We start from the raw sequence: 24,360 nt of genomic DNA on the forward strand, positions 1-24,360 counted from the left end.
CACAAGTTCAACCCCTGGGTTGGGGAGATCCCCTGGAGAAGGAAATGGCAACCCACTCCAGTATTCTTGCCTGAAGAATCCCACGGACAGAGGAGCCTGGAGGGCTATGGTCCATGGGATCGCAAACAGTTGGACACAACCAAGAGACTAACACTTTCACTTAAAGAGAAGTTTTGCCAGTCCCTTAAAAATGGTAGCATACTATACATTACTATTCTACCACTCTTTGCTCTTCATTTAACAATAGCCATACCGTCTTCAATATATAGACCAACTTCTTTGTTTAGAGCAGTGGAATCACATTCCATTGTTTGTTTAAATAAACTCCATAATTTGCTCACCTGGGCTTACCATTAGCTCACATGGTGCTAATGGCAAAATAAAGAACTCGCCTGTCAATGCAGAAAACATGAGATGCGAGTTCATTCCCTGGGTTGGGAAGATCCCCTGGAGTAGAAAATGGCAACCCACTCCAGTATTCTTGCCTGCAGAATCCCATGGACAGAAAAGCCTGATGGGCTAGTCTATAGTGTCACATACAGTCGGACACACTGAATCAACTTAGCATGCATGAACATAATTTGCTCAACAAGACTTTTAGGTTATTTTCTGGTCTTTGTATGGAGAAGGAAATGGCAAGCCACTCCAGTATTTTTGCTTGGGAAATCTCATGGACATAGGAGCCAGGAGGGCTACTGTCCATGAGGTCACAAGAGTTGGACATGACTTAACAACTTAACCATCACTACCACTTGGTCTTCGTAAAAGATGATACTTTCATGCATTTGTGCAAAGTATATCTGTTGGCACCACTTTTACAAATGAAATTATTGAATGAAGGCAATGTGTATTTTTTTTATTTTAATATATATTGCCTGATTGCTAAGTGTAAAAAGTTTTATAACAAAACTGATGTAGAATTGATTTGGTTCAAAAGTGAGACCTACTTCTCATACTCTGCTTTCTATTTAGATAATGTTGGGAAGAAAAAGATAGCCAAGGATTATAAATGAGATAATAAGGAAGGAATAATGTAGCACAGTGTGTGCAAACTGTGTAACTTTAAAACATTATATTTTTATAGAAATGAAAAAAAGAAAGGAATAATTAAAATTACACAATACAGCTTTTAGTAGAGTTAAGGAAAACAGAACATTTTGTTTTATGGTCTTCAACAGGAAAAAAATCATTCACAATTTGCCAAAGTTGTTTTATATATTAAGTTAAATAACAGTTTCAAATACGGGCAAATATGTCTTTAGTTGCAAAATTTCAGAGACAGGCTGTGCTTTTTCCTGATAAAAGTCAAGTCCAGTAAGAAGTTCCACATCACGCACGCGGGCGGTATGTACATTGAATCTTTCTTCAACCCAAAGAGATTCTGATTTATTTTCCTGAAACAGAAAAGCAAAAGATTATTTCCCCTGGAGCATGGATTTTCATTAACAGAAAATTCTTTTATTACTTAGAAGTTGTCCCTTTTTCCTGTGGTTTTTTTGTTTGCTTGTTTTTTTCTGAGGTATATTGACATACATTATATTAGCTTAAAATGTCCAACTCATTGATTTGATATTTGTTCTTATGGTTTTTATTGCCTTAAATCTTAATTTGATAGAGCTAAATTTTGTTGTATGTTAACATAAAAAGAAAAACGAAAGTACAAACTATACAATAGCAAATACAGACTGCCATAAAGTAGAACCACTTTTATATTTACTTCAGATATAACTTTTTTAAAGAAATGAAACATTAAAGATGAAGTCAAGTCTTACTCAGAGGAAATCATTGTCATGAGTCAGTGTAAATCCAGTCTGTGTTTTTTTAACTTTTACTGAACATCAATATAAAATATATAGCATTGATTTATGTTTTCAAACTTATATAAATGATATAAATGAGATTCTATACTTTTTCATTCAATTTTATGTTTGTAATCTATTCATAGTGAAATATCTAAATCTAGTTAAATCATCTATCTTTAGCTATGGTTTGTGGCAGCTAAGTTAATATTTTCATTGACATATTGATAGTATTTTTGGCATTATAAATAATAGTGTCATGAATAAATTGGCACATGTCTTCTATGTTTAAGAACATGAGTTTCTAGGATATATAAATGAAATTGCTGGGTCATAGAGTATATGCAACTTTAATTTTACTAAATAGTAAACCTAACACTCCTCAAAGAGTCGGACACAACTGAGCGACTAAACTGAACTGAACTGAACACTCCTCAAAGTGCATATAACAATTTACACTTCCACTGACAGTGGAGGATAATCCCCATTTCTCCATATCCTTGCCAAACCATGTTGCAAAATAGTGCTTTATCCATATTTAAAGTTTATTACTCTGAGTATTATTGAGTGTCTTTTCAGATATTTCTTGGCCATTTGACTTTCAGTAGGTTTTTAACTAAATATAAAAAATAGTATATTGAAAAAAATATAAATAGCATAGTAAAAAAATTTTACCATAAATACTGTACATATATATATATATATATATATATATGGGTTAGTTCAATAATTTGGAGCCATGGATTGCTATGAAATTCCTTATTCTTTATTTTTGACTTTTCTGACAGTTATATGAAGTTGCTAAATTTCTATCTATTTTTTAAAGTAAGAAAGTTTACAAGTTCGTTAATTAGATGAGTCTGCATGGATAACTTTCAATTAACTTTTTTTTTTTTTGGCTTTTCATTTTTTTTTAATTTTATTTTATTTTTAAACTTTACAAAATTGTATTAGTTTTGCCAAATATCAAAATGAATCCACCACAGGTAAACATGTATTCCCCATCCTGAACCCTCCTCCCTCCTCCCTCCCCATACCATCCCTCTGGGTCGTCCCAGTGCACTAGCCCCAAGCATCCAGTATCGTGCATCGAACCTGGACTGGCAACTCGTTTCATACATGATATTTTACATGTTTCAATGCCATTCTCCCAGATCTTCCCACCCTCTCCCTCTCCCACAAAGTCCATAAGACTGTTCTATGCATCAGTGTCTCTTTTGCTGTCTCGTACACAGGGTTATTGTTACCATCTTTCTAAATTCCATATATATGCATTAGTATACTGTATTGGTGTTTTTCTTTCTGGCTTACTTCACTCTGTATAATAGGCTCCAGTTTCATCCACCTCATTAGAACTGATTCAAATGTATTCTTTTTAATGGCTGAGTAATACTCCATTGTGTATATGTACCACAGCTTTCTTATCCATTCATCTGCTGATGGACATCTAGGTTGCTTCCATGTCCTGGCTATTATAAACAGTGCTGCAATGAACACTGGGGTACACGTGTCTCTTTCCCTTCTGGTTTCCTCAGTGTGTATGCCCAGCAGTGGGATTGCTGGATCATAAGGCAGTTCTATTTTCGTTTTTTAAGGAAACTCCACACTGTTCTCCATAGTGGTTGTACTAGTTTGCATTCCCACCAACAGTGTAAGAGGGTTCCCTTTTCTCCACACCCTCTCCAGCATTTATTACTTGTAGACTTTTGGATCGCAACCATTCTGATTGGAGTGAAATGGTACCTCATAGTGGTTTTGATTTGCATTTCTCTGATAATGAGTGATGTTGAACATCTTTTCATGTGTTTGTTAGCCATCTGGATGTCTTCTTTGGAGAAATGTCTATTTAGTTCTTTGGCCCATTTTTTGATTGGGTCATTTATTTTTCTGGAGTTGAGCTGTAGGAGTTGCTTGTATATTTTTGAGATTAGTTGTTTGTCAGTTGCTTCATTTGCTATTATTCTCTCCCATTCTGAAGGCTGTCTTTTCACCTTGCTAATAGTTTCCTTTGATGTGCAGAAGCTTTTAAGTTTAATTAGGTCCCATTTATTTATTTTTGCTTTTATTTCCAATATTCTGGGAGGTGGGTCATAGAGGATCCTGCTGTAATGTATGTCAGAGAGTGTTTTGCCTATGTTCTCCTCTAGGAGTTTTATAGTTTCTGGTCTTACGTTGAGATCTTTAATCCATTTTGAGTTTATTTTTGTGTATGGTGTTAGAAAGTGTTCTAGTTTCATTCTTTTACAAGTGGTTGACCAGAGTTCCCAGCAGCACTTATTAAAGAGATTGTCTTTAATCCATTGTATATTCTTGCCTCCTTTGCCAAAGATAAGGTGTCCATATGTGCGTGGATTTATCTCTGGGCTTTCTATTTTGTTCCATTGATCTATATTTCTGTCTTTGTGCCAGTACCATACTGTCTTGATAACTGTGGCTTTGTAGTAGAGCCTGAAGTCAGGTAGGTTGATTCCTCCAGTTCCATTCTTCTTTCTCAAGATCACTTTGGCTATTCGAGGTTTTTGTATTTCCATACAAATTGTGAAATTATTTGTTCTAGCTCTGTGAAGAATACCGTTGGTAGCTTGATAGGGATTGCATTGAATCTATAAATTGCTTTGGGTAGTATACTCATTTTCACTATATTGATTCTTCCAATCCATGAACATGGTATATTTCTCCATCTATTAGTGTCCTCTTTGATTTCTTTCACCAGTGTTTTATAGTTTTCTATATATAGGTCTTTAGTTTCTTTAGGTAGATATATTCCTAAGTATTTTATTCTTTCCGTTGCAATGGTGAATGGAATTGTTTCCTTAATTTCTCTTTCTGTTTTCTCATTATTAGTGTATAGGAATGCAAGGGATTTCTGTGTGTTGATTTTATATCCTGCAACTTTACTATAGTCATTGATTAGTTCCAGTAATTTTCTGGTGGAGTCTTTAGGGTTTTCTATGTAGAGGATCATGTCATCTGCAAATAGTGAGAGTTTTACTTCTTCTTTTCCAATTTGGATTCCTTTTATTTCTTTTTCTGCTCTGATTGCTGTGGCCAAGACTTACAAAACTATGTTGAATAGTAATGGTGAAAGTGGGCACCCTTGTCTTGTTCCTGACTTTAGAGGAAATGCTTTCAATTTTTCACCATTGAGGATAATGTTTGCTGTGGGTTTGTCATATATAGCTTTTATTATGTTGAGGTGTGTTCCTTCTATTCCTGCTTTCTGGAGAGTTTTTATCATAAATGGATGTTGAATTTTGTCAAAGGCTTTCTCTGCATCTATTGAGATAATCATATGGCTTTTATTTTTCAATTTGTTAATGTGGTGTATTACATAACTTTAGCATACTTGTTCACTTGTTTTTTAAATATGCAAGTTTAAAATAGGCAGCTACTATTTGAGCCAGAGGAAGTATAAGAGGAAATCACTGTTTCAAACCTCTTAAGTATTTTTCCAGGTAAGATTCATGAGGTGAGTTATTGTTTGTTAAATAAATATGTGATGCGCTAATTTTAACTTATATTTCTAATGGGAATCAAATTCAGTCTTTTCTTCCTGCCTTCATTCTTTAGGGCTTCCCCCATAGCTCAATTTGTAAAGAATCTGCCTGCAATGCAGGAGACCCTGGTTCGATTCCTAGATCAAGAAGATCCCCTGGAGAAGCGAAAGGCTACCCAGTCCAGTATTCTGGCCTGGAGAATTCCATGGACTGTATAATCCATGGGGTGGCAAAGAGTCGGACATGACTGAATGAATTTCAATTCACTTTCTCACATTTTAGCAACACTGAATGGTTTTGATCACTTTTCCCATAAAGTTTTCTCCCATTTGGCTTTTATTGTTCTATTTTATCCTGGCTTATTTGGTATCCATCTAACTGAATGTTTAGTGAACACCTGACAATCTTTTGTAAAACTGAAAAGAAATGATCTTAAAGAACAACATAATTATACCTAGGCAGGGGTAATACTCAAGCTATTTCATATCAGATAGTTCACCAGCACCAACAATCTAAACAGAATTCAGCTGTAGACATCTGCTCTAGCTGTACCAATGCATCCCAAAGGAATAGAAGCCTTGTGTATATTGAGTTTCTATGAACCATATTTAAATATATGCTTTTGATCATTTATATAATCCATTTATTAATCTATATGTATTACACCTATTACATAAATAGAAATATTGTATACACCCCAAATAAAACTTAATTTGTAAGTTTTTTGAGGTGATATCAGTTTCAGTGTTTTTCTCTCCTAACTGCTTCCTTATTCACTTATAGTCTGGTCATTGCTGGCATCACACTAATGAAACCATCTAGATGAGGATAACCTAATTTAGTGGAATTTTTGTAGCCCTTTCGCTTAGCTGTTCTGAAAGTTCCTTCTTTATCTTTCATAGCTCTGCTCCCTTATTCAATGATGCCTTCTGTTTCCTCAAGCTTACTTCAGTTGTTTGCCCTCCTGGAAGAACAGACATCTGATCTTTGGGCCTCCTCTCTCTACTTTCTTCTATTTGGCAATTTCCTTTCACTCCTGTGATTTAATACAAAATCTATCTCTATAATTCTGATCTCCTCTAAGTTCCATACCTGTATTGTCTTATCCCCAATTTTATTTACAGTACAATTGTATACCCCCGATTACATTTCCAGGCTTCCCTGGTAGCTCAGATGGTAAAGAATCTGCCTACAATGCAGGAGACCTTGGTTCAATCCCTGGGTCGGGAAGATCCCCAAGAGAAGGGAATAGCAACCCACTCCAGTATTTGGCCTGGAGAATTCCATGGACAGAGAAGCCTGGCAGGCTATAGTCCACAGGATTGGGAAGAGCTGGGCATGCGTGAACTACTAAGCACACACACAATTACATTTCCAACATATACTAAGTTAAAACACAGATGGTCACGTGGACTTACAGCAACATTCTCATTTATCTGACAGGAATTTAATAATACAAAGTTAAGGGGAAAAAGAAAAAGAAGGAAGAGGGAAGAAATGACGGGAAAACAAAGGAAGAAAGAAAATAAGAATCAAGTTCTCTACATCAAGTGTGAGGTGGAATTGTGACTCTACCATTTCTACAAATGGTGTCAGTTGCCTCAAACCTCTTGCAGTGTGAGTACCTCCACAGACTCAGTGATTAGAATATTTAAAAATGCAGAATTTTCATATAGTATGACCCTTAAAGCAAGCTAACTATTTCACAATTGCACAATTAAAGCACAATTACTTGTTCTAATACTAGTGGAAGTGTTGGCAAATTCTACATCACTCAAACAGTAAAGAATCTGTCTGCAATTCAGGAGACCCAGGTTCTATCCCTGGGTCAGGAAGATCCTCTGGAGAAGAGAATGGCAACCCACTCCAGTATTCTTGCCTGGAGAATTCCATGGACAGATGAGCCTGGTGGGCAACAGTCTATGGGGTTGCAAACAGTCAGACATAACTGAGTGACTAACACTTTAACTTTCTTTCCAAGGTATAGCTTGTGTAGGTACTGTACTTTCTTGGTGATTTGATTCTATGTGATTTTATCTGTATACAAGATTTCACTTTATATTGACTTTACAATGTAACTCCTTCATGAAATGTGATTTATTTATAATGACCCCCATTTGCTTACTGTTTATTGAGAATTTTTAGGAGTCTATATGAAATATTTAATTTTCACAACAACATTATTTTTTTTTTTCAGATTGTTTTGGTATTCACAACAACATTATTAGGGGGTGAATTGTTTCATACATTTGAGGAAAGTGACACTCAGCTGTTTCCCCAAAGAGGCCAAATCAGTAAATGAACTCAGATATTCAACTCCAAAACCCAGGCATTGGCATTCTATTCTCTACTGTAGCCTCTTAGGTATTCAACTAGTTTCTCGATTGAAGGACCACAAACAACAAATTTATCCCTAATAAAACAACTGATCATTTCTGTATTTCTTGGCCAGTCACACCTAAATTTTCAGTTACCTGACTTTATCATCCTGTCTCTTCCCTCCTTCATATCAAATTGACAGTCACATGTATCTATGTCACAGCCTCTCTTATAATCATAGCTTGTTTCATATTCATTATATTACATCTCATAGTTCTGTTTATCCAATGTCATGCCCTGATTACTATCCTGTCAATTCTTTAAAATCTTGGAATATGTCCCGCTTAATGATCTTCATGTCTTAGTCAATAGAAATGATGCCTTATTAATTTTGAGACCGTCTCCCCTGTGGATGCACAGGAAAAGTTTTGTACCATTTGTGCTTCACCTTGAAGTGTAGGTGGGATTTTTAGCAGATAGCAAAGAAAGGCATTCTAGAAGAGAGAAGCTCATGAGCAAGGACATGGAGGTAGGGAAAACTAAGCGCTGGTCAAGTAATTTCAAAAACTTCAGTTGGCCTGGAACTTGGGTCTGCAAAGTCAACTGAGGGTAAATTGTGAAAAGCCTTAAGTACAGGCTGAGGGATTTTTGCTGTTTTTGTACAGTACTTTTATTCAGGGTAGATAGATAATCAAAGTTTGCAGATGAGAAAATACTCGTAATGAAAAGCTAAATTTTAAGATGAGGAACTTGGTCGTGGTATACAGAGGTAAAGGTGAAAAGGACAGGAGACAATGAAACTACTTAAAATTCATTTTCAAAAGGTCCTAATAGAAGGTAATAAGGGCCTAAACCAGGGATAGCAAATAATTTCTTCTTTGCACACCCATTATGAGTGGCTACCTAGAACCTCTATGATAAAGAACTATTTATTCCTGATTGAGTGGAAAAGAGTATCACACCAAGAGTATTAGTCACCAAAGTCTGCCACTAGAAGAGGAAGTGCATAATAATAGCTTCCCTTTGTCTTAACTAAATAAACTTCTGACAAGACAAATAGGAAGAGTTTCAACTATACAACATCTCCTGATAGCTTCTTGTTTGGAAACTCTTCATGGTTCTAGGACTGTGAGTGATCCATTGCTTAGCCTCTGACCTTTGCCCTCCATTTCTAGTCAGTGAAAGCAACCACCAAACACTCAAGTTCAAACCCTATCTTCAAGACTCAACTAGAATGTTGCTTTCCTTACCAGAAAGTATTTCTCCTTTGAGATCCTACAACAGTTTTACCTGTCCCTCTTTGTGCCACTTATTTTTCTTTTCTCTATTTGACTAGGCTTCTCAGTGCTAGACTATGAGCCTTTTTTTTTTTTGCTATAATTCATGTCTGATTTATTTGTGTATTGCCCAGGGTACATAGCATGGTGAAGGCAGTTACGTGTTCAGTACCTGAAAGAATAGAGAGGAATCTCAACCTGGCCTAGAACTTAAGCTTTAATCCTTCCCTAATAGCCCATGGGATTTTCCATATGAATGCCCATTTCTACAATTCAGATGTGCCTACTCTTAATTATCCTACCTACCTGCCAAAATAATTCTCATTCCTAACTTCCCTTTTTCCTAATTGTCTACATTTAAAATCTCTGATTCAGCTTTGACTCTCCATTTTCCTTTGGCTGTTGCATCCAGACAGTTACCAAGTCCCTCCCTTCATTATCTCCATGGAAAAGTCTTTCTAATCTTTTCACTCTGTTCAAATAATGCCCATCTTTTAGGGCCTTACTTCCACCTCAGTTTATGTAACCATTATTGATTATTCCAGCTAGATGTGTTTTGAATTTGAAACAGTAAATCCTTATAAACAGTATTTGGCAATGAATCCCAACTTTGTAGTGTCTCTTACTTTCTAATTTTTAAAATAATTCTTATATGATCAACTAACCCATTAGTGTGTCTGCATCCCATTTACATATATAATTTACATATCAAAGTTATATATTAACTCCTTGAGGGCAGAGACAATATATTCCTCCCTGGTGCATTCTAAAAAGTATCTGTCATGATACTGTGTAGTTACAAGGTATTCAATATATTTTTTGAATTACTTCAGTAAAGACCAATTACCAGGATGCATATTTTTTCTATGAAGAACATATATGAAGTCAAAGTAAATATTTACATGTAATTTGCCTTGATCCACAAGATTTTGAAGTGGCCTAATACATGATATTAAACAAGGAATGTCATTTGAACCAACTTATTTTGTAAATATAATGTATATATTTAGGAAAATATATATATATACATAATATATATATATATATTTTTGGACCTCACGTTTCAAGTTGATGGAATTTTTATATTTACATAGTCACTTGAGAAGCATTAATTTCATGCCAACATTGGGACAGAACCTTAAGGTATGCATTCAGAATAAAAGATTAATAAGCTACAACCCTTCCCTTATTAGTGAATGTGAGTAAAATATATCTAAACAAAATATATATGACAAGCATATATAAACACATGTTCATGTAAGCATATGAATGTTTACATTAATATTTAAATATTCATGTTTAAATTAATGTTAATTACATAGAGATCAGTAGTCTAAAGGAAAGTTCAAAAATGAGGTCACATTTAATACAACTCTAACCTAGGAAACACCTAAAATATGTACTGTAGTCAGAACCACTTTCTGAAAGCTCAGATGAGCTCTAACGAATCATTTTCTCTGGGCCCAGGGCCTCCCTGGGAGCATACTCACGGGACAACTTTCCACATTGGTAGGTCGATGAGGGATGACAAAGGGTAAGACGTCCAACCACCCAGTGCAGGCATCAGGGGTTTGGCTCTGGTTTTTACAACTAGTCAACACCACGAAGTAGTGTGTTGGGATGGGAACACTGGTGTTGACTGCATAGCTAAAAGCATAATTGAAAACATTTGATGTTATTATACTTTTGCTTCTGAAGATTATGTGTCTATATATATATATATATATTTTTTTTTTTTAAGAAACACCAAGGTAAAATTATAGCTGAAGAAAGTAAATAAATAGAAAATATAGAATCTTATTACACATTTTTAAGCCTTATTGAGCCAGAATCAAGATTTACAGAAGTCCAAGCTTGATCATTCTATCATGGAAAATATTAGAACACAAAGAAAAGCACAGCATGATATTCCGCCTCCTAGTTTTGTTGACTTTATACTTCTAGTGACGTTTCCTAATAGAGCAGGGGCTGGGAATGAAGGATCTGGGATTCCAAGACTAGCTGCACACTTCTACTAGACATTGGATGTGTACTAATCCTCTAATATTCTATGACTTCCTAAGTTTCCTCAACTTTAACACGGAAGTGATCCTGTGGTACCATTTTCACAGCATAGACAGGGATAAATTCATACAGCTGATCTGACAGTTCTTTAGGCTCAGATAATAAATATAAAAGTGCCTTTAAAAGTTTCAAGTGCAAAATAAAGGTAAGCTATTAGTGTGAGTCCACTAAAAGGAAAATGAACTGGAATAAGTATGGTATAACTGGTATAATTATGTTACTGTGATTTAGAATCAGAGCTAGACTGCCTGGGTTCTGGCTTTAATACTTAGCTGTGGAACTTACACAAGTTTCTTAACCTCTCTGTGCTTCAGTTTCTTTTTCTAAATGGGAGCTAATGGAATCTAACATGAGGATCTTTTTCAGATTAAATAAAGTATCTGTAAATGCTTAGAAGCGTACCTAGCATGGAGTAAAGTGCTATCAAAGCATTTGCTAGAATTATTAAATGGAGAAAGACAGGATCAATAAACACTGACATAAGGACAAGGCAAACAAAATTTAAAAGGTGACAAGCTTACTTAGTGGTCATAAATGTTATCTTATTAGAAGGTATAAGTAGAGATCATTGCTTTACATAGTCCAGGCTTAGACATTACCATAGCTTAGTACAGTCTATTTTGATAATAGAAAAATCATGGATGACACTTCAACTCTCTGTTCCTGTGTCCTGGATTCAGGGGTAATTCCTAGCAATCTATATGACCAGGTTTAGTACAGAAATATACAGCTTAGTTTACACAGACAGTTGTAAATATAAAGTTTATAAAGATAAACAGGACTAGTTTTCTACAGGACACCTATAATCTCTCCTGTGAGATACTTTCATGAATCATCCACTATTTGAACTATTGGGCAATATTTTGAATAGTCACTTCTTGATTGTTTTTATTTATTGCTGAACTGGTTCTCTACTTTCTGATAGCACAGTGAGCATTCCCTACTTCCTTAGCTGCGACAAAACTGTTTTCCTTTCTCATTGGTTTAGAAATTTTCCAAATAAAAAATTTGCTAAACCTTTCCTGGACATTTTTTTCTTTGCCTGTTGGTTTAAGTCTTTACCATATAAAAATTTTGTGAAGTCTTTTGATAGACTAGTTGAAAATAGTCAATAATTATATCTCTACATAAATATGTTATATAATAGAATACTGAGTTTTAATTTAAAATATTTAGGTTTCCCCTTATGATACCCTATTGCTAAATCAAAATGTCCATTTGGTGTCAAATTACTTACTCTGCAATTTCATCTGGAGCATCAAAATGGCCATCATAATCATAATCAAATATTGGTCCACTAACCACATTGACTCCATTCCTTTCCATGGCATATTTTACAAGGAGAACACTATGGAAGTAATTCCACATGGCTAAAAATAAAGGAATAAAGTGCTTAAAATATTTACCTTTATTGAACATGGAAATATTTTCTATTATAAGCAGGTACATTTAAATAACATCCAATTCTACTTCAATACTTGTCAGTGGTCATTGAGGAATTCTGCAAACAGTCTAAGCAGAAAAACTAAACAGCCACATCCATGGTAGGTTTTGTTGTTGATATAGTTGCAGTCTTGAAATTATTGTTAAATATGTCTCCAAAGGACTTCCTAGGGCTGAATTGCTTTGGAGACAGTATTAAACAATAGTCAGAACATATATACTGCTTTTTTAATTATGACTCGGGACGAACACATTTCATTTACTTATGGTGAGTGTCAGAAAAATTTTATTTTGTATAGAAATAATACATTTGCATTATTATATACAATTGTATATATATATAAATACAAATGTATACAATTTTTTAAAGTTTTATTTTGTAATTATCTCTTTTAATTAATTCTTTTGTGAAAAGAATTTATGTTAGATATCCTTCCTGTTTCTATATTTAAAACATAAGAACAAAATGACTAATAACAGAAACAAATTTCAGTTAAGGATGTGTCTAGTTCATAAGTTCAAAGAGTCACCAAAATTAATAATCTAAGTATATACTTACTTTTGAATGCTTCATACATAGGGACCAAATTACTTGTAATTAAAGCATCATATTGACTATTGGAAGTTCTATTGTTTGCTGCAAAACAAATAAATCTTATTAACTCTAGCTACAAAAGAAAATATAGCATTCTATATAATAGGCCTATTATTATTACATATTAATGTAACTTAATTAACACACAAAACACAGAGTCACAAAGCACTCTCTGGTAGACGTCATTCATAATTCAGGCAGTCTTATGCATCTGATACCTTGCAGATGGTTGGTGACCCTCAAGAAGATATATCCATGTCCTATCGTCCCATCACCTCAGAAGGTGATAGGTAGGAAAATAGTGTCTTCACAAATGTAATTAAATGAAGGCTTCAAGATAAGATTATACTGAATTTACAAAGAAAGTGAATGGTTTAGTTGCTCACTTGTGCCCAACTCTTTGGGACCCACGGATTGTAGCCCACCAGGCTCCTCTGCCCATGGAATTCCCCAGGCAAGAGTACTGGAGAGGGTTGCATTTCCTTCTCCAGGGTATCTTTCCGACCCAAGGATTGAACCCTGGTCTGCTGCCTTGCAGGCAGATTCTTTACCATCTGAGCCACCAGAGAAGCCCTTTAGTGACTGGTATCCTTATAAAGAAAAGGAGGGTTGAAAAGAGGAGAGATTTGGAGGAGAAGGCCATGTGAAGATGGAGGCAGAGACTGACTGATTCAGCTCCAAGCCAAGTAACACCTGGAGCCCCAGACGCTGGAAGACCTAAAGAAGGATCCTCCCCTAGATTCTCTCCCGTGAAGAGAATGTGGCCCTGTTGACACCCTGGTTTCAGACTTCTGGCCTCTAGAATTTTGAGAGAATAAATAAAGCTCTGTTGCTTTAAGCCGTTGAGTCTGTGGATAATTTGTTACAGCAGTTTCTAAAGCAAATATAATACTGATAGGAAAGCATCATTATTGAATATACATAAGATAATAATGCTGGGATAAATAACTATTCCAAAATAAAATTTTCTTAAGAAAGAGAGTTTTAACTCAAGGAAGACTTCTGACAGCACCACAAATGATTGGCTTTGAAGACTCATGGACATGATGTCTAGCAGAGTGTGCGCTGGGTGTGTGTACTCTGGACCCAGACTCCTGGGGTTGGAATCCCAGCTCTGCTGCCCACAGCTGACCCACTTGGGCAATATGCTATGTCCCTCTGTGCTTCATTTGTCTCAGCATCTCTCAGTGAAATGTTGAGAGGATTTAAATCCCTGCAAGCCTATGAGTGTTTCTGATAACACTATTTACATTCACACTGCACTTGGCTACCTTAACTAATACTCTATTGAAAGGCCAATGTATGGGCACCGAAAGGCAAAGAGAAGCAAGAGATTTTGGCTTTTTTCTTTAAGATTTCACATGCTGTTCACAGTCCTCAGATCCTCTATGACTTTTCTACTTTTTAAATTAAACTCTGAAAGTTGGAAAGTCAATAAACATTATCTTCTTTTCAGAGAAAAATAAGAATTTGCCCAGAATGGAACTGCTAACAGAATTTGTAATGGAAAATTAGAAGGGAGTTTCATTCTAGCTTTAATATTTTTTGAGACAAGCTGTTTAGCTTTTAATTTCATTTCCTTATCAAGGCAAACATTTATAAATCAACCAGTATCTTAAGGCTTAACAGACACTATTTTAAGGCTGAATTTAAAAATTTTTGTTGATCAGATGTTGCAACTATTTAAGATTTGTCCTAGGGTTTACATACATTTGATGGAGCTCTAATTGTCTCTAGAGATTGTAGTAAGATACATCAGTTTATTATCCTAATTCTGTTAGGAATTTTACATCAGTGTGATACTTGCTTTCATTGAGCCTTTTCTCCCCCACTGTAAGCTTCAGAATCTCTGAATTATAAATCTCTAAAGTAACCTCTTTGGTTATGGCTTCCAGGAAACCAAAGCCAAATATCTGGAGAAAACCCTTTCCCAGAAGTTAAAATTGTTGAAAATCTCTTGAGAAAATTAAGGAAATGACAACCCTTGCTGAACAGAGAAGAGATTTGAGTTTTATAAAAATCACACTAGCTTTTGCATGTTCCCAAGAGAAAAGCTTTCTGAAAAAATATTTCAAGTTCATTCAGCTGTTTAATCCGCAGTTTAAAGCTGTTGGGTATACAGCATGACCAAAAGGCCCAAATTCCAGGCTAATTTGTCTTCATACGCACAGCTGCATTCTCCATGCAAGCCTTAGCTTGGCCAGTCATCAGGAGAAAAAATTGTTTTTTTAGATGCTTGTGTCCTTCTCCAAAGAGACTTCAGTTTTAAAATTAAACTTAAACCTGCCGAACTCTCTGAACATCTGGGCCAGATCAGAGCTGATGTGTAGTTCCCAGTGCAAAATTTATTAGTTTTTATTATAGCTCCAGGCTGGCCCACAACCACTGGAAGCCTCCTGGGCAGCTAGTTTAGCCCAAGCAGGTAGTTTTGGTGGGGAGCATATGTTTAAGGCACATGCCCACATCCAGCTGATGAGGGCTTTCTAAGCTGCTGCTCTAAAAAAGAGTTATACAAACCAGGAGGATAGAGGAAGCCGTGGGTGATATTCTTGTCTGCTAAAGAGAAGGAACAATTCTGGCTCTCAGAAGGAGCCACCCTGACATCAGCCCGCAGACAGTCTGGGACAGTGGGAGGAAGAGGCGATGTGTCTCCCTGTTGAAAGAGAGAAGAGAAGAAAAAAAATGACGCCCACGTGTGGCTCACCCATCCCCTTATATGGTTTGTAACTTCCCTAGAATGTTTTTCATTTAACCTTTTCCTATTTTCTTAGTGAATCAGGTCTACGCAAGCGATGGAAATGGATGTCTTCAGCAATGTTTTCTTCTGTGGTTCCCTTCTGGTTAGGGACACAGGGAGGGCAAATCAAATACACTTTGGAAAGGATTATTTGCAGAATAAAACCTGAACTGAGTACAGAGAAGTAATGAGAGCTACTGCTAAAAATCCAAATCCTTTTTGGGATCTAACTTTTAGGTGGTAATTTATATTGTGCTTGCAATTAAAAATTTAAAATAAATATAAACAATTTATTTTAAAAATATAGATAGAACTAAGAACAGTATTCTTCAATTGAACAAGAACTTCTAGTTAACCTAAGATTAACTTAAAGAAGCTATAGTTGTATGCATTTACTTAATTGGGAACTTTAATAAATTTGTAGCTATGCTTTATTGATTATGAAATATAAGAATTTTTTTTAGTTTTCTTTGCAACTTTATTTAAAGAATAACACAATAATTTATTTACTAGCAGATATCCTATAAATGTGCCACCTAAGTACTTAAGGTGATATAGTATTATATAATCATATTTTGATTAGCATATAATTATGAGTATATAAACATTTTGCTATTCATTTAAATTTTTCAGAGATTTTGATTCATAAGCTCTCTATTGCCCACTACGTACTTATTTCTTAAAAAATTATTTTGCAATTTATAAAAGAGACGATTAAATTAAAATTAGAATGCTCTTCCTCTATTCACTATATTGTGTTAAAAGCAAAAATTAGCTATGGTGTCTAACGAAGGGGTTGCAAGAGGTGGACACAACTCAGTGACTAAATCACAACTACCTCTAAAACATATGTGGTGATTATTTTATAATATAGGCATATATCAAATCATCACATTGTACACATTATAAACTTACACAATGTTATTTGTCAATTATATCTCAATAAAGTTGGGGGTAAATAAATAAAATGACAAGATCAGTTAACAAAGGAAAAGGCAAGTTACACTGTGTGTTATCCCCAAGATGAGATATAGAGCAGATAGGAGATGAGGAGGGGAAGGACAAGCAGAGAAAGTACCCTTAAGATACTGCAGTACTCCAGTTGGAAAAAACTATACAGAAGCTGAGTAACATTTCTCAACTCGATTGTACACAAACATTTATCTTTGCTTCCTTCTGAAATCCTACTAAAAGAACAGTAATGATAAAGACACATAAGAGGTGATAAAAATTTTTAAGAAACAGGAAGTTAAAGAAACATATTTGTTTACTACTGTAACCTTGACTTGGTAAACCAGTGAACATTGACAACAAAGAGCCTGTGGTTGGGGAAAGCCCAAAGAAGCTGATTCTTACTGTAGAACACCAGAAGCGTAGAACTTGGGAGTCTCCTAACGACAGGGGATGTGTGTAAATTTGGAAAGAAGAGGATAGGTTGAAAGTCTGTGAAAGAGGCCAGACAGAATGTTTGCTCACTGGAGAGGTTGAACCAGGAGGACAACCAGGCTAAAGCACACCTACACAGCAATGGAATTAAATTTAAAAATCTATGTACTGAAAGGTAAGATTCCCTCCAGTCTCATCGTCCCTGTGTATGTTGATTCAGATTAGAAGCGTCCTATCTTTGGAAAACAAACCAGCCTGAAAAGAAAATTAGATACAATTGAGAGTCTCCAACAAGATGTCTGGTGCTCCTAATTAATCTATAATGAAGCCTATCAGCTGGCAAGCCCCAGCCCTGTAGCTTGGTGTCTCACCCTTAACACATGAGCTGACAGCCAAGGACCATCAGATATATTCAATGGAGTTGGGAAGAGAAACCAAGAAGAAAAACAGACAATGCAGAGAGTAGAAGAAAACTCTCTTCTTAGATGAGTGTATATATGGTATCATAAAGAAAGAGCAGAAAGCATTTTAAAAGGAAAGAGATAACAGAAAGAGCTCTTGGGATTTAAAATATGACAGCAGAAATAAAATTTTCAATAAGCTCTAGAAAATGAAATTGCAGCTATTTCTCAAAAAGTGAATTAAAAACAAGAGATAGAAAAAAGGGAGAAGCATATAAAAACATTAGAAGTCTAATATCTTATTAATTTTGAAGAAAACATATTTCTAAAATTCTAAAGCTATTCCATAATTATGCATATTATTTAGAATAAAAACATTTTGAGATGCACATTTGAGATGAAGTCTCAAATATATATCTTCCCTTCTTCCTTTCTTAGGAAGCTCCTCAGTGATATAACCACCAATACAAGCAGCAGATTAAGAAATATGAAGGTATTTGTTTTAGATACAGTATATCCACTCTCACCATTTATTTCATTGTCCTTCTGGTGATGGATACTAGAATGCTAAAAGCATTTGTTCATATTCTTTCAAAAACAGATAATGAACAATTCTGAATGACCAGGTTTCTTTACTTGGTAGAAAGGGGCACATAAAGATGTTATAGGGACTTCCCTGGTGGTTCAATGGTTAAGACTTCATGCTTCCATTGCAGGGGGCAGGGGTTCAATTTCTGGTCAGGGAAGTTCTCCATTCCACTAGGTATGGCCAAAAAAAAAGATGTTGCAAAGTGAGAAAACCAGGGAGACTTGTAGCTAACCCAGTAAACCATATAGACACGCAGAATATTGTGAGTTGATGTTTCATCCTGCCACCTTTTCTGAGTTCCTTAAAGTTTTTTTAAGTCAGAGGATAGAAAGTCAGGAAAACAATAAATAGAACTCAGACACTCAGATGAAATCTGAACTCTCTAGCTCTCAAAATTCTTCAAGGGAAGTAGATGATGAACACAGACAAGAAAGTAAGATACTTTCATTTCTAGTCGGGCATGAATAAAAAGCAGAACTTAAAAAGGGATAAAATTATTTTTATTGAAATTATAAACTCTCCTATCTGTAGGCTGAATGTCAAAGCTAAAACATATTTATAAGAAGATGGAAGAACTGCTGTCTTGCTTTATGGTAAGAATAACAATTATACACATTTTAAAATTATTTTTCTGGTCATGTTATTTTTTCTTTTTTTCTATAGGGAAAAATACTTATTACAGTTCCAAAAAAATCTTTTGCAATACACAACAATGTCCCTAGTTTTTAAAGACTCACAACATATTTGGGTCACAATTTATAATATCAGTGCTAACAAGCTTTAGAAACAAAAAAGGCTTTGTAAAAATTCCATCATTGGAAATATATACATATGTATACACATGTGTGTGTGTGTGTGTGTGTATATATATATATATATATATATATATCTCCTCCCTATATATAGGCAGGGGAAGATATCTTTCAAACTGTGCTAGATTTTCTTCTCTGAAAAAGCCTTTTGACTTCATATTCAATTTCTGAATTCTATATGCTAAATAATAATTGTAATTCTTGCTATTATTTTAAATTTTCTACCTAGCAACAAAGAAAAACAAACACTTTACATCTTCCTGCTGAGGAAGCACAGAAGCAAAATCCTTATACAGTCTGAGCAACCTTAACAGTTTTGAAGCAATTGCTCTACGACCTTGATTTCAAATCACAACTACTTCCCCAAAACTCTTCTGAGATAATAACAACAACAATTAGAAAACCCACCAAAGCCACAGAAAAACAAAAGCTCCATAAAACTTAAAAACACAAGCCAATTGGGTCCACACTCCAAAAAGTGCTTATTTAAAGTCTGATTTTTCAAACACAGAGCTGATTTACAACATTTTTTATGTGCATCTCAAAACATCCTTGTATGTAATTATCTTGAACCACAACATACTAACAGAGTAATTTCTGAATTAGAAAGCAGAAAATTGCTAGAATTCCATCCTGTCACATGGAGGGAGAAATACACAAGCAGTTCTGTGGGACCAGTGAAAGGACAGGAACTTTGGGTAACAAAGACGCTCGTTTTATAACAATAACAAAAAAAGAATTGTACTAAACTCCTAGTCTGAGCCCACTTAAAATCTCTCTGCCTCTGGTTTCCGCTAAAGCTCATATAAATTCAGGAATGCAAGACAGCAGGGGAAAGTATTAGAAACATAAACATTCTCCTTACCACCACATAATCCCAGGTACCTAGATTTTTCAAAAGAGAACTGACTAATAAAAGTGGCCATACTGCCCCTCTCAAAATCAAAAACAACAGAAATTATTTTAAGGAATGAATAACTTCATATTTGTTTCATAATATGCTTCACAGTATGTTCACTGTATGAAAATCACAAATAAATGAACACTGTGCCTATTAAGAAATTGATGTCACCATTAACCATACATATGAACTCAGGCAACTTTGTAAAATATTTGTCCATATTGGAAAACAACATGAGTGCTTGTCTACCACTGGCCACAATTAAACCATTGTCAGCAGGAGAGCTGGTGTTGAGGACACATAAAGCCTTAATTAGTTGTGGGAAAATATGCTTATTTTTCTCCAAAAATCTTGAATTGGAACAAGAAGAGTAAATAAACTGGATACCACCGATCACTTCCTTTCCATAAAAAGAGATGGAATATCTGTACCCTTAGCAAGAACAGTAATAAGTAGGGGTTTGTCATCAGAGTCTTTGTATCTAAAATACCAATTTTCTCTACAAAAATAGCTTCCTGATTATCTTCCTGGTTGGGAGTTTGGTTGGAAATACTGCTTTCTCTTTAGCTCTTTAAAAATAACAGTTGGGATTAATTTATCCAGTGTATTCACTCAGTAAACATTTACTGGGCAGCTGTATGGTCCTGGGGAATGCATTAAATAAAACCATTTCTGCCATGAATGAGTGCTTGGGTTGATTTTTGGCAGATTGATTTTTGCTTTTATTTATTTTTTCCTAATTGTTAATGAAGTTCAGTTGCTTGGTCCATATCTTTTGCCCATTTATTAAGTAAGATGCTTGTGATTCTCTTGTTTATTGGCAGAAATTTACTGCCTGTTTTGGATCCTAATTACTATTCCGTATACTTATCACTTATTTCTTATGGTGGTGGTTTAGTCACTAAGTCAGGTCCAGCTGTTTGTGACCCCATGGACTCTAGCCTTCCAGGCTCCTCTGTCCATGGGATTTCCTAGGCAAGAATACTGGAGTGGTTGCCATTTCCTTCTCCTGTTATGGTCATCATTTGTTTCTTATATGTAATGCAAATCCATCCATAACTTAGTTTTTTGCCACACATTAATGTAAATTAATAAATTTCCTTTGAATTGTTTTTGTTGTTATTCTATGTACTAAGAATTCCTTCCTTATCCTAAGGCCATAGAGATATACACAAGAGAAAATATGGGTTTGCTGTTCACATCTGGGTCTATAATTTCACTAGTAATTTAATTTTGTATATGGTGTCAAGTAAGGAGCTGAGATTTTTTTTTTTCCTTATGGAAGCCAATTGTCCCAGTGACATTAATTGAAAAGGAGTTTGCCAAATAGTAAAAAAGAAAAGAGGATTGAAACCACTGGATTCTCAACTTCAATCTGGAGAGATCTGACCCCTATTATATTCATATAAGTCTAGCCTGACTTCTTAGAGTGCTAAACCCTATAGGAGAAAATTACCTCTTATTCACATTATGTTTATTGTACCTACCCAGGTACACAACAGATAGTATAGTATTCTAAAGTAATCAAATAAATAACAAAACATTTTATAAATAAATTACCATCACCTCTTAGGCACACCCACCAATACTTGGGAAATACCAAGTGAAACGTGTGTCTCTGTACTTCCTGTTGCTTCTCTTTGAAATCTTTTTTCTGCCCGCCATACCAGTTGGCCAACTGGCCTGTAAACACTCTGCTTTCTTCAAGCAAAACACTAAGTATCCCTCTTTTGCACTTATGTAGCACCTGCAAGTACTTGTAAGTAAAACCTGGGACATTGTCTTACAAGTCACAGGCCCAGGGGACTCCTTTAGGTCTCTCTACTGGAAATCAAAATTCAGCATTTAAAATGTCAAAGAACTACAAATTGGGTCATTTGTAGTGATGTGGATGAAACTAGAGTCTGTCAAACACAGTAAAATAAGTTGGAAAGAGAAAAACGAATATCATATCTTAACACATATGTGGAATCTAGAAGAATGAAACTGATGAACCTGTTTGCAGGGCAGGGATAGAGAGAGACGCAGATGTAGAGAACAGGCTTGTGGACCCAGCAGGGGAAGGAGAGGGTGGCATGAATTGAGAAGGTAGCACTGACACATATACACTACCATGTGTAAAACAGGCAGCTAGTTGGAAGTTCAGCTAGACAGGAAGCTCAGCCCAATGCTCTCTGATGAACGAGAAGCGTGGGATGTGGGGGCTGGGAGGGAGGTTCAGGAAGCAGGGGATGTATGTACACATATGGCTGATTCACATTGTTGTACAGCAGAAACTAACACAACATTGTAAAGCAATTATAGTCCAATTTTAAAAATAAATTAAAAATAGTATCACTCTGAAAGAAAAACCAAACAAGCTACAATTTCTTTCCAGCCTCTGTGGACCAATGGACACAGGAACTTACTGGTTTAGGGACCGTATATGAGCTCCAAAGCGGCATCCTGAGAGTTTTGTCAAATCCACTGACATATTCCCTGTGATAAAGGAGACAGGGCTCCTTGTTCTTCTGTATAAGCCTGGGCCTCCCAAATGGCAAATTTAGTTTCTCTGTTGCTGTTACTAAAATAAAAATAACATAAAATACAAATGTGAAATTAGCAAATGTTTCTATTGCACAGCCTGGCTCTGAGCTCTTGGCTCAGATGGTGAAGAATCTGCCTGCAATGCAGGAAACCCAGGTTCAATATCTGGGTCAGGAAGATACCCAGGAGAAGGGAATGGCAACCCACTGCAGTAAATAATTGTTGCCTGGAGAATTCCATGGACAGAGGAGCCTGGCAGTCTACAGTCCATGGGGTCTATGCATAGAAACCACCCATCTCTGATGGATTACTATTTTCCAGGTACTCTGGACATGACCAAGTAACTTCACTTTCACTTTTCACTTTCATGCATTGGAGAAGGAAATGGCAACCCACTCCAGCGTTCTTGCCTGGAGAATCCCAGGGATGGGGGAGCCTGGTGGGCTGCCGTCTATGGGGTCGCACAGAGTCGGACACAACTGAAGTGACTTAGCAGCAGCAGCAGCAGCAGCTGGTAACTCTTTTACTTATTTAACCTCTTTGCATCTAACAACAACCCTATGAGGTAGGTGTTATTATTCCATTCTACAAATTATGAAACTAAGGCTTAGATAAATTACTTAGCTAAACAGCTAACAGTTCACAAGACATATCTGAAGAGATAAAACCTTAAAAGTACATACTTATAACAAAGATTAATTACTGTGCTTATTGTCCTAGGAAAGAAATTGGAATTTTATTAAAAGTATGTCCTAATGTATTTATTCTTTTTTGTTTGCCATTATAATCTAGATTTCATCAAGCACTGATGGCTAAAAATCCTGCAAAGTATTTATGCCATGGAATAACAGTAGATTATAAGATCATCAAAATAGCCAACATATTTACTGAACTTTTACTATGTGAAAAGCACTGTTCTAAGTACAAACATATGTTAACTCATTTAATCTTCATAACAGGTCTAAAAATAGCTATTTCCATTTTACAAATGACACAACAGGCCTAGAGAGTTTGGTACAAGAATACTTAAAAGATAACATGTTGATAATAGTTAATAATACAGTATTTCACATTTGAAACTGACTGAAAGCAAACTTTTAAAACCCTCATTACAAGAAAAACAATTATAACTGTGTATGGGGACAGATGTTAAATAGACTTATTGTGATGGTCATTTCACAATAAATACAAATATCAAATCATTATATTGCATACCTGAAACTACTATAATGTTATATATCAATTATATCACAATTAAAAATTTTTAAAGTAAAAAATAAAAGGGATAATAGGTAATAATTACATTACTTCAGACCAGACACTTCTAAAGTCTTTCTACTCATCCGCTCTTTTAATCTTTACAGTTACATGAGATGAGTACTATCTTTATAGATGAGAAGTCTGAGATACAGAGAGGTTAAGTAATCTGGCCCAGGTTATACAGCTGGCAAGCAGTAGACACAGGACTTAAACCCAGGCAATTTGTCTTTTCACATCTAAAAAAGTGAATAGAGGAGTGTAGGTGATGCACAGCCACTTCAAGGAGTCTGTCCCATCCTTGGAACCAGTGTAACTACTGTGTGCTTGTGATGCTGTGATTAGATTTGTGGTATTTTCCCCTCCTGTGTACTGACAATAAAATCTTCATGGTCAAAAGAGACTGTAAGCTTATTTCAGAGAAGCCCAAAAAGACAACATGGTGTTTTGTTAGGGCTAAACAACAAAGATTTAATATAGTTTCCATTGACTTACTTTCATCTTGGGTGAGATCTAGCATTTGATTCACACGTTCAAGGTCAGAATTCTGCAAGATAATGGGGGAGATGGGGAAGAAGTGAATCAAAGTAACGACATATGTTTTACAAGGTATCAAGACTATTTCTGTAGTAATTGCATAAATGTTTTACTACTGAACAAAAAAGTCAAACCCCACTCCAGTACTCTTGCCTGGAAAAATCCCATGGACGGAGGAGCCTGGTAGGCTGCAGTCCCTGGGGTCGCTAAGAGTCGGACA

At 35.5% G+C, this 24,360-nt stretch overlaps 1 protein-coding gene across 2 annotated transcripts in view; it reads right to left on the reverse strand.

Moving 5' to 3' along the window:
- Positions 1–1,107: 1,107 nt before the first annotated feature.
- ENPP3 (ectonucleotide pyrophosphatase/phosphodiesterase 3) overlaps positions 1,108–24,360 on the reverse strand; it is a 109,237-nt gene continuing 85,984 nt past the window's right edge. For both annotated transcript variants that reach the window (XM_025294526.3, XM_025294527.3), the window contains 7 exons: positions 24,099–24,150; positions 22,229–22,383; positions 15,512–15,647; positions 12,959–13,036; positions 12,194–12,326; positions 10,383–10,539; positions 1,108–1,394 (listed from right to left, as the gene is read on the reverse strand). In XM_025294526.3, the coding sequence (XP_025150311.2) occupies positions 1,224–1,394; positions 10,383–10,539; positions 12,194–12,326; positions 12,959–13,036; positions 15,512–15,647; positions 22,229–22,383; positions 24,099–24,150 (882 nt within the window). In that variant the 3' untranslated portion in view covers positions 1,108–1,223. The remainder of the gene's footprint in view (positions 1,395–10,382; positions 10,540–12,193; positions 12,327–12,958; positions 13,037–15,511; positions 15,648–22,228; positions 22,384–24,098; positions 24,151–24,360) is intronic.

This window comes from Bubalus bubalis, chromosome 10 (genome assembly GCF_019923935.1).
Source record: "Bubalus bubalis isolate 160015118507 breed Murrah chromosome 10, NDDB_SH_1, whole genome shotgun sequence".
Classification (NCBI taxonomy): Eukaryota; Metazoa; Chordata; class Mammalia; order Artiodactyla; family Bovidae; genus Bubalus; species Bubalus bubalis.